Source organism: Polyodon spathula, chromosome 15, assembly GCF_017654505.1.
Source record: "Polyodon spathula isolate WHYD16114869_AA chromosome 15, ASM1765450v1, whole genome shotgun sequence".
Lineage (NCBI taxonomy): Eukaryota > Metazoa > Chordata > Actinopteri > Acipenseriformes > Polyodontidae > Polyodon > Polyodon spathula.
The window spans coordinates 32,232,758-32,243,925 of record NC_054548.1 but is presented as its reverse complement, the minus strand read 5'-3'; the positions used below and the strand labels follow the sequence as shown (position 1 = coordinate 32,243,925).

Genomic DNA, 11,168 nt, shown 5'->3' with positions numbered 1-11,168 from the left:
TAACACTTCTGCCTCAGTTATGCTAAAGTTATTTAAAACTGGATAGGAACTGGATGACATGTGGGGTATGTTGTCAGTATCTTCCTTTGTAAAAAACTTGTGAAAAGTAATAATTTCATCTACGATTTTGCCATTTGTATCTCTTAAACATTTAATCTCCTCTTTGAATGTTCGCTTGCTGTTGTAATATTGGAAAAACATTTTGGAATTGGTTTTAGCTGCCTTAGCAATGTTCATTTCTATTTCTCTCTTGGCCTTTCTAACTTCCTTTTTGACTTATGTTTACAGTTCTGTGTACTCTTTCTGTGTACTTTCTTTTTGGTCATTTGGTTATTCCTTAGAACATGTGGCACGAATCACATCCTTAAGTCATGTGGGTAAGATCAGAGCTGCAGATAAGCTGTGCACTGAGGGTTTACGCATTGAAAAAATCTCAAATCTCCATATATTTACATTTAATGTGTAAAGAATTCCTGTCTGGGAATTATAATAAAAATCTCATTGAATCCACTCACTTGCAATGTGTGTTTGTGACTGGTGAGTAAGACAGACATTAAGAATGAATGAGTGTTAACAAAGCAAACAAAAATTAAATTCAGCTTTTTTTCAGCAGGATGTTTTCAAAAACGTTCAGTTCTCAGTGTGCCTTTTCTCCTTTGAGGCAACAAAGTTGAGCATGTCGATAGCTGTAACAACTCCGAACACCATCTGTTTTTTGTCAGAAGATCCATCCACAAGGTCTAGAAACAGAAAGGAAAGGAACCCAAGGTTAGAGAGAGCACTACCAGGTGGGGGATCTGGAAATATCCTTATGCTGCTTAAACAAATACCAACCAAATCTGCAATCATGAGCAAAGCTAAACATTACATGTTCTGGGCTGTATTTTACATCTATTGAATTTTAGGTTATATAGGTTATATTTAGGTTAGATTAGCTTCAAAATATGTGTTGAAATCTGGAATATGGCTTCACATGCATTCTGAATCGGTTGCGGCTGAAGATAGCTTTGCTGTTGTTCCTTGATTCTAGGAGACAAATTTCAGAGGTTAAGGAGTTAAACACTTAAATTTAAATATATTAATTAAACTGCCAGTAACCGAGGTAGGTCTGTGGCCTACAGTTACTGAAGAAGCAATATATAGGAATGCCCACCTATATAGCTTCACGCCTAGCCAACACAGCCCTAAGACTGGAGGAAGCCTGCTGTCAGAGCTTCGTAACGGTACTGCAAGCAGAAACCAGAGTGGCAACGAAACACTGTGGGAAGGACTGCGAATAGTCAGACCTGAAGTAGAGCTGACCCCCATGACTAGAAACTTAATTACCTTATTTGATACAATAATTACCTTAAGGCTCCAGCCACATTCCCACGAGGGTTCTTATAAGACCGGCTTTATCGTCAGTCTTAAAGAGCAAATCAGACGGACTGCTTTGTCCGCCTGCATAGTAATAATAATAATAATAATAATAATAATAATAATAATAATAATAATAAAACATACATAAATAAATACAAAGGGGTGGGTACTTTGCCACACATACAAATATATCTTGAAACAGCAAAAGAACATCCTTTGGTCAGTGTGACTTTAAGGGCAGGGTCAATCGCTTTCTCACGATAAAAATAGCTGTAAAACCCCATGTAAACCTGAGCAGAAATCGCGCTTGTGGCTCATGAGGTTTCAGCAGTCAAGATCCCATTTAACTGGCAGAACCTCACGTTATTCTTCAGCAAAGCCGTACCAAACCACACACACATAAACATACACACACTCACACCAAAGAATCCAAAAGACGCTGCAAATGTAAACATCTCGTATAGCCTATTAATGTTTGTATAACTGCATGTTGTCAAGCACAACTAATTGAACTTTTAGTCTCATTATTATTATTATTATTATTATTATAATTATTAGTATTTTAATTCTATAATTCTTTTATAATGTCCCAGGAATGACAGAGCTCCACCTTCCACCGCCAGAACTGGAATGAATTGTTAGCATCAATTTGCATATTGTGCAGTAAGTAATGGATATAGCTAACAAAACACACAAATGTACCACATCGCTTTAAATAAAGACTTTAGTTTGAACTTTATAATATTACAAGACATCCACGTTTCATTATAATGTATGTGTGTGTGTGTTCAGCGGATCCTGCGCCTGGCACTTTTAACACAGCTGCAGACCAGCAGTGACTGGCTTCTTGGAGCAGAGGCAGGGTATAGGGACAGTAGATGTGTTCAGGAACATTAGGATGCTCAGCCTGGTACTCTGCCTATAGAACAGCCAGCACATGAAGCTGCTCAGGAACCTCGTATGCATTTTTACATATCCCCCTGTTCTCAATCTTATATTCATATAGGCCTAAGGATCATACCATTTTTTATTTTATTGTAGTGTAACATCCACCCCCCCCCCCCCCCCCCCACATTTTCCACATACATTTCCGACATAAGTCGTGTGGTTGACTACTTTAAGCTTAATATACCACTGTTTAGATGTTACGCCATACCTAGATGTTCGGAAACTTTGGACTAGCCTACAACTTGACCTTACTTTAGTAGCATATTTAGTTTTTTTTTATATCCATTTTTTTATGTGTTTGTGTTGTGAAAGGTCCGAACGAGACACAAACCAAATATTCTTGTTAATTGCGTGTAAGATACTCTTAATAAGCCTACAACAAGTTCATGAAATTCTCTTTTTGTTGACTTTTTTAATTTAAACGCCGAAAGAAGGGCAACTCATGAAGCCTCCTCACTCATCTCAAATCCGTTATTTTCCTAAGTACCAGACTCATAACACCGAGCTTCGACATTTTAAATATCCCCTGCCCCCAAACTAGGGGGACTAGTAATTGTGAATTGAGTAATATCTGAATTGGTCCCCGGATCCCAAAATCATGTTAAACAGTGCACATTGAATAACTAATTTCCTGAACAGTAGCAAGCAAAAACTTTCCTAAATCAGAACAGCATAACAACTAATTTCCTGAAAAGTACAGCAAAAACTGTCATGACTTGTCCATGTAAACGCAGTCAAGGTCAACAAATGTAAAGTGTTACATGCAGCTCACAAAATGATCCAAATCCTACAGTACCAGACTCAACAAACCTTCACCCAGCATACATTATTAATATTATGATGATGCAAATATTTTTGGCCAGCTAATTGTGTATTTATTCATGTATCTGAACCCCCAGCCAAAATCATGTAAACCCAGACATATTTATATTTGAGACCCCGTAACAGTATCCAATATTGAAACTGCTTGCCATAAAAAAAAAAAAAAAACTCACTTGATCTATTTATTATCAAACAGAAGCCTTTATTAATTTAACTGTAGTTGTAGTTTTGATGCAGCATGACCAGCTGCAGATAACCCATTCTCCATTTTTGTGTTAGTTTCTACTAGAAAGAAATAGAAACGTTCTCTCCACCGTACTTTAAATTCATGTTTCATAATATCCTTTGAGACATATTGACTTGTCTTACCAGGTTTCTTTTGTTTACCTTCAATTATTTGAACTGCGGTGCATTTACAGCTAAAATATAAGCCTTTCATTGGCAAGATAGCCAGTCATGTGACTTTTCTCATGACTTTTCATTGGTTGACTATTTCAATAATGTAACGATGCTTCAACAAAATCAACTCTCATTAATAAAGTTGCTTGCACATCACTCTACAAAAAATGCCCTTTCTACAGTTTTCAAGCAAGTGTCAGCTTTAGTCTCCCTCAACCTAACCTAACCTACCAACTTAGCTATCTGTTGACTGAATTTTTGAAGGTAAATCTATATAACAAATACAATATTCTGTGCTTGGAAGTCGGGATGCTTTATAGTGCTATAGCAAGGCGATCAATAAGGAATACAATATTATCCTTTCTTTATCTGCATTAGTGCAGGATCAGTACAGATATATCTGCAGACCTTTTGTTTAGCATATTCCATCTGTAGAGTTGAAATAAATTCTGTGTATTTGCTTTAGAGCCATATTGTTTGTGGTAAATAAAGCAAATTATAATTGGTATTGTTGTTTTTAATATAAGACCCAGTTTTTGTAAAGTATGTTGTTGAAGCTGACACCCTGGGATCCTTCAAAAATCTATTGATATGATTCTGGGATCAATAAGCTACTAACAACCGAACGAGCAAGATGGGCCGAATGGTCTCCTCTCGTTTGTAAACTTTCTTATGTTCTTAATGACATATATTATATGTCAATTAAAACACTCAAATTGCTCCCCAGCCCCCATAATTATCAAAAGAGTTATTCTTAAAATCACCTATAATACTACTACTACTACTACTAATAATAATAATTGATATTTCTAATTTAAGTTCGGGAGGAGGGTCAGACACCAATCTCTGCGTCACCAAATTGAATAGTTCAATTTACACATTAGCTAATTAAGATTGTTAGCACTATAAATACCCTCTTCACTTTCCTCTCAGTAACGTTTCGATTTCATCATAAACGTACGCATCACAGTCAATATTCTGGATTATTCTGTTTCGTCGGATGTTGATCTGTTTGCAGAGCCGAGATCCACTCAACAAGTTCAACCAGCCCTTCCCGGGCCAACTCCACGACAACTTCGGTCTCCGGACTATGTCTGCTTCACCTGTCTGCCGTAGCTCCCGCCTGGCCACTCGTTCTTCCGCAACTCCTGACATCAGAGCCTGGATGATCCCCAGGCTCTAGCATTATCTTCGTAGCAACAACATCTTTTAAATTTTTTAATTGCTAGCACATAAGGATAATTTGTTTACTTTATTTCTCTCCACTCTGCAGCATCATTCCGGTTGCAGGTGCTGTGACATCAACACAGATCGTTGCTTTACAGCTCACTCTCAGTGTTGCCAAGTCTCACGACAAAACAAGTCCAACCCATGCCAGTATGGGCGTTTCTACAAATTCCAACATGTGACAATCAAGAAACAAGCCCAGTTCCTCCTCACTGCAGGCAGGCACGTCCAGCAGGCCCCTGCAGTGACCTCTCTGGCCACTATGGGCATCCAGCAGGCCCCCAGGTGGTCCCTTCTCCCTCCCCTCATTGCAGGTGTCCAGCAGGCCCCTGCAGTGACCTCTCTGGCCACTATAGGCATCCAGCAGGCCCCCATGGTGGTCCCTTCTCCTCCAACTATAACATTTCATCTTCTCTCCCCTCACTGCAGATGTCCAGCAGGCCCCATAGTGGCCCCTTCTCTGAGATGCTTTTCTTATTTCAGCTCATCAGCTGTTTATTCAAAACACTTACCATTTCTGAGTTCATTCTAGCTCTCAGCCAATTCAGGGACATCATATGCAAGTTGGTTATTGTATGGTGATCATTTTAGACTTCTCAGTTTGATTCAGAGGTTCCCATTTCTTTGAATGCTACAAAGTATTTTCTGTGAAAGTTGCTGCCCATCTCCAACAATAGCACCACAGCATCTACTGGACCAATACATATTCTCCTGTTTTTCACAGGTCTTCAGCTTCTAGTATGCTCGGCATGCGGTTCAACTGCTCACCCCACTGACCCTCCACCCCGTCCCCTCATGTCCCTCCCTCGCAATCCGCCTCATCTTTTCATCCCCACCAGATCAAAAGACGGTCAGGGCTGCAATACTGCACACTCTAGAGGCTGCCTGATTTGTAATAACTTCAACAAAGGAACCTGTACTATTCCACCTGCAACTTCCTTCATTTCTGCTCACCATAACTCCACCACATCCAACATCAATAGTTTTAATCCCTCTCGAAGATTTCTCCCCGCAATATCCAAAAATCGACCACGCTATATTAATCAAAATTGCTGGGAAAGCCAGCCATGGGTTTAAAGCCGATATATCAAACACATTTTTAAATTATGCCCATTGAGCCTGCCCTCAGGCACCTCTTTGGAGTACAGTGGCTTTTCAAATTGAAAGGCCTGAAATTCAGCTACAAAAGCAGCCCATAGATATTCAATACCCTGTGCTGTGCTGGATCCTCCTTAATAACTACCGCATTCCTTTTGTGCTGAATCTCCTGGATGATTTTCTTCAATTTGATTTTCCCCACGCTTCCCCTGCCCAGAAAATAACGATCCTCAAATCATTATTTTTAAATCTCGGCATCCCCCTAGCATCAGAAAAGACCTTGGGTCCTCTCACTTCCATTGAGTTTCTAGGCTTCACCCTGGATTCCCAATCTTTTTCAGCCTCGGGGAGCAATCGCATTGTTTCTATTTCCACTTTTCTGTCCGGTCGCCCTTATACAAACATAAGAACATAAAGTTTACAAACGAGAGGAGGTCATTCGGCCCATCTTGCTTGTTTGGTTGTTAGTAGCTTATTGATCCCAGAATCTCATCAAGCAGCTTCTTGAAGGATCCCAGTGTGTCAGCTTCAACAACATTACTGGGGAGTTGATTGCAGACCCTCACGATTCTCTGTTTAAAAAAGTGCCTCCTATTTTCTGTTCTAATGCCCCTTTGTCTAATCTCCATTTATGACCCCTGTTCCTTGTTTCTTTTTTCAGGTCAAAAAAGTCCCTTGGGTCGACATTGTCAATACCTTTTAGAATTTTGAATGGTTGAATTAGGTCGCCACATAGTCTTCTTTGTTCAAGACTGATGATTCAATTCTTTTAGCCTATCTGTCAAATGCAAAATTCTGTCTCTCCTAGGCCATTTAAACTATGCAATGAGGATAACTGTTCAAGAAAGAGCTGTCTCCTACTTTCTCTTGATCCCTTCTGTTGATTCCCTTGACGTCGTCATACTCATGGATCCTTTTTGCTGCAAGAAACACTGTCTGTGGGAGCTCCTACTAAAAATCTGGAACAGCATTACTTCTATGTTGAGTGTCTCCTGCTGCACAAAGACATTTAACTGTTCACAGATGCAGCTCCCTCTCCCACATCTTTGCCAATCAGGTGCATCCCCTCATGGCAGCAGTGGACAGAAGCAGTCAGAATGATGTTGTCAAAGAGCTCAAGTTTAAAAAGCAGCAGTCACTGAGGCAGAACTCTAAGGCCCTGTTGACATTAGAGCAAAAAGATCGACAACCAAGTTCAAAACCAAATTTACCTGAACCCTAACCCAACAGTGTTAGAGTGTCCAGATTGCCGTAATGAAACCGGGTTAGTTTAAGCCAGCTGTTGTTAAAAAACACTTTGCTGGATGACTGTATCCCAGAAACCCCTGTAATGTACACACATTCTTCTTTCTTTTTTCCCCCTCGTAAATGTTGTTGTTTATTTTCATTGTACACAGGAGCAGAACGGAGGAGTTACGAGAAAGTGCCTCCGTAATCAAAAAGGGGAATCATTTTTATGGGGTAAAAAAACGGCATAGTAAATAAATCAGATGGGCACTTGCAAAGGGAAAATCTGGGGCGGATAAGACGTTCTTTAATTTAATTAAAAGTCGGAATAAAGACCTTTAACTTGCTAATAACAAGGTTCTAAAATGCTAATGTGGCCAGGGCCTAAAAGACTTCTTAAAATAGCGTACAGGCAATGACTACTGTACCTGAACCAAGTTTGTATGGTAAAGTTTATTGATTTGTATATTATTTTTATTATCAGTTTTACTATTTCTATAATGTATTACTACTGTACTGTATTTTTTTTTATGAATTAGTTTATTTTACTAATTACAGGACAGTATTATTTCAGTACATTAGCTACATGTTTTTTTATTATTTTTTATAATTCACTTAGCTGATCATCTTTATCCAAGGCAACATCGAATTACTGTATTAAAAAATTAAAATACATAATGTTACATACTGTTTAGTAGTGCACAGTACTAATTATATTATCTAATATTGTTTCTTCTGTAATATACTACATACATTGTATATGTACATTAATCAGTTAGTTCTGTACTAGGTTTTGATTTCTGTGCTGATTTGGCGGGTATGTGCATGTATCTGGTTATTACATACCTCTGTTATAACATACTGTTTTTATGGTCCCAAAGCAGTACGTTGTATCAGAGTTTCACTGTGTAAAAACAGGCTTACCTAACCAAACAGTGGGTAATAAAAGTGTTAATAACTTCCAGTCAGAAGTATCAGGAATGGACAATGTATATTAGAGTTAGTATATTTTATAAGCTATACTGGTAATCTTTCCTTGACTACTAGTGCGGTCAGCTCTGTAGTGTTCAGTGTGTGCAGCTGAGACGTGTTTCAGTCGGCTCGCCCAGTGCTGAGTGGATCGGGAGGTCCGGATTGGCGGGGGGCGGGCCCTGGAATGCTGCGCGGAGTTAAGAAAGTGTTTGCACCACAGTTCGAGGCTATTGCAAAGCCACTGCCACACAGACAGGCACTTAGCAAAAGCCTGTTTATTTACATCAAGGAGGAGAGTGGCCGCTTTGCATGAACTGCATATTGCTGCTCAAAGAAAAGCGACCAGAATTATTCCGGATTTAAAAGGCATGTCTTCAGGCTAAAAGAATTGAATCTATTCAGTTTTGAACAAAGAAGACTATGCGGTGACCTAATTCAAGCATTCAAAATTCTAAAAGGTTGACAATGTCGACCCAAGGGACTTTTTCGACCTGAAAAAAGAAACAAGGATCAGGGGTCACAAATGGAGATTAGACAAAGGGGCATTCAGAACAAGAAATAGGAGGCACTTTTTTACACAGAGAATTGTGAGGGTCTGGAATCAACTCCCCAGTAATGTTGTTGAAGCTGACACCCTGGGATCCTTCAGAAGCTGCTAACAACCAAAAATGAGCAAGATGGGCAGAATGGCCTCCTGTCGTTTGTAAACTTTCTTATGTTCTTATATCACATTCTCCCCCATCTTCAATCACCATGATGCCCTGTACAGTATATCACATCCTCCCAGTCTTCAATCACCACGTTGCCCTGTATAGTATATCACATCCTCGCCCTGTCTTCAATCACCATGATGCCCTGTATAGTATGAACACACGGTATCAATACAATTATAATTATCTTTACATTTTTAAAGACTATCTACCAACAGTTCTGCACAAGTTTGCACTCAATTTTGAATATCTTTTTTTTCCCTGGACCTACTGCATTTGATAAAAAAAACAGCGGCTTTGGTACCGAGCTGTGAGAAAAAAAAACAAGCAAAGCAGATGCATAAATAAATAGTTTATAACACTATTTCCAGGATTTTTATTTTTTATTTTAAATAAACGTGCAGCACCTATTTATGTTTTTGTAATATATATTAAATCTTAAAAGCAAGGTGAGTCGTTTATTCCAAACCTCGGGTCTGCACTGACTGAAATCTAAAGCAGCTTTAAACCCATGATTAGGATGAAAAACATGTTAAATATAAAATGAAAATAAAGATATTATTTATAATAAAAATTACATTTAAAATCAATGCTTTTTTTTTTTTTTTTTTTTTAGAGATTTTAAATAGCTTTAAAACCAGCACTGTTTTTTTCTATTTTTCAAATTGGGAGCACAAGCACATGCTTCAGAGAGTTTGTCATACATATGAGTTTGTCATACATAAAGTTCTAATACTTTAAACTCCATAAAAATGACAAAAAGCACAGTTTATATATGTAGATTTTGGTAGGAAAATCAACATCATTTTGTGTTGAATTCCAATATGTTCACAATACACATCTTCAGCATTGCAATATATTGCAGTACAGGTCCCTCAGTCCCAATACCCACTTGGTTGAGCAGTGAAAGGTCACATTATCACATTGTTTGAATGGAATGAGGAAAGCTGACGTCTAAAAGTTCAATGCTAGATATAAAACGGCAGATTTACAGAAAATAACACTCAATATTGGAGCAATAGAAGAACCACTCTAAATGACTCAAAATCAACACAGTAAAGGAAATATAAAACTAACTTAAAATGACTTTTGAAGCTACTTTTTAATGTACCATCGTCAATTCACGTAGCCCAGTTCTCTCCATGATGTAGGTCATTACAAATTAAATAAATCCCTGCTCAGCACGAGGCATGTTTTACGGTAGTAACATGTTTTACACAAAAAGCTTGAACAACATTTGTAAATCCAGCTTAATTAAAAAAAACACATAGGTTACTAGCTTCCCTCTGCTTTCTTTTTTTATATAAATATAAAAAAAAAAATCAAAAAGAATGTGTTTAACCCAAAAAAGTTTTTTTGTAGTACCGCTTATTTTACGATTTGTAATTTAATATTTGTACACCTAAAGTGCTGAATGCCATTTCAATCTATATATTTTTGTAAAGATAGTAAATGCTTCAAGCTGTTCTTTATATTTTGAAATGTGACAAACATGGCATGCTGTTCGTGTCCATGTGTTTGGGGTTGGTAATGGCTGGTAAGTAAAATCTGGTTAAGAACATGCTGCACACATCAAATACTGCCAGCCAGAGTTCCAAGCAAGGACCCACAACCCCAAAACGTTTTCTTAGTAATTGCTGCTGGTTTTCAACTGTATTTAAATTCATGTGTTACAAAACAAAAATATTGTTTTATGATTGCTTCATAAATATAATGTTACTACAGATTAGATATCATAGTAACAACAGCATATGTAAGCAATAAGACCCGACTCCAAGGGCATTACCAGGCATTACACGACCCGAGTCAGAGGGCATTACACGGCATTACACGACCGTTTGGGTAATGGGGCCTGAGACAAAGTCCAGGACGCTATTGCAACCAAATGGTCGTACAATGCCTGGTAACTCCTGATGTGAAGGATCTTACTGCTTATATACTTCAATGTTACAGCAGAATTATCTATATTTTTTATTGATTTTAACAAAATTTATTTAGGTATTATTACTGTTATTATTACTGTGCAGGTATTAGTAATTGAGTAATTGAGTAATTGGTAATTGAGTTGAATATTTCCAGATCAAGCAGTTATTAAAAATGCTATTATTGAAAAGGTTTTTTCAGTTTGTCCGACAGTACTTCTCTCTATACTACTTACAGTGACTGTACACATCTCAGAGGAGCTTGTATTTTCCGGGATGTTTTGATTTAGTCATCCCTCAATTATTAAATCTTATTAAAAAGGCTGAAATTTACTTTAAAGTGACATTTTGTTAATAGTTCATGGAATAATTTTGTTTGATTTGTTTTTGTGATGCGGTTACAGAGATTCTAAGGGCATATATCAGGGATTACATCCCTCTAGCTCAGTGGTCCTCAAAGTAATTTTGGCACGGGCATAAATTG

The 11,168-nt window shown here is 37.9% G+C and overlaps 1 protein-coding gene across 1 annotated transcript in view; it reads right to left on the bottom strand.

Moving 5' to 3' along the window:
• Window positions 1–299: 299 nt before the first annotated feature.
• The window catches only part of LOC121327900 (cystathionine beta-synthase-like protein), a 120,756-nt gene continuing 109,887 nt past the window's right edge, over window positions 300–11,168 (bottom strand). The window contains exon 16 of the mRNA XM_041272224.1: window positions 300–740. Within this exon, the coding sequence (XP_041128158.1) occupies window positions 631–740 (110 nt within the window). The 3' untranslated portion in view covers window positions 300–630. The remainder of the gene's footprint in view (window positions 741–11,168) is intronic.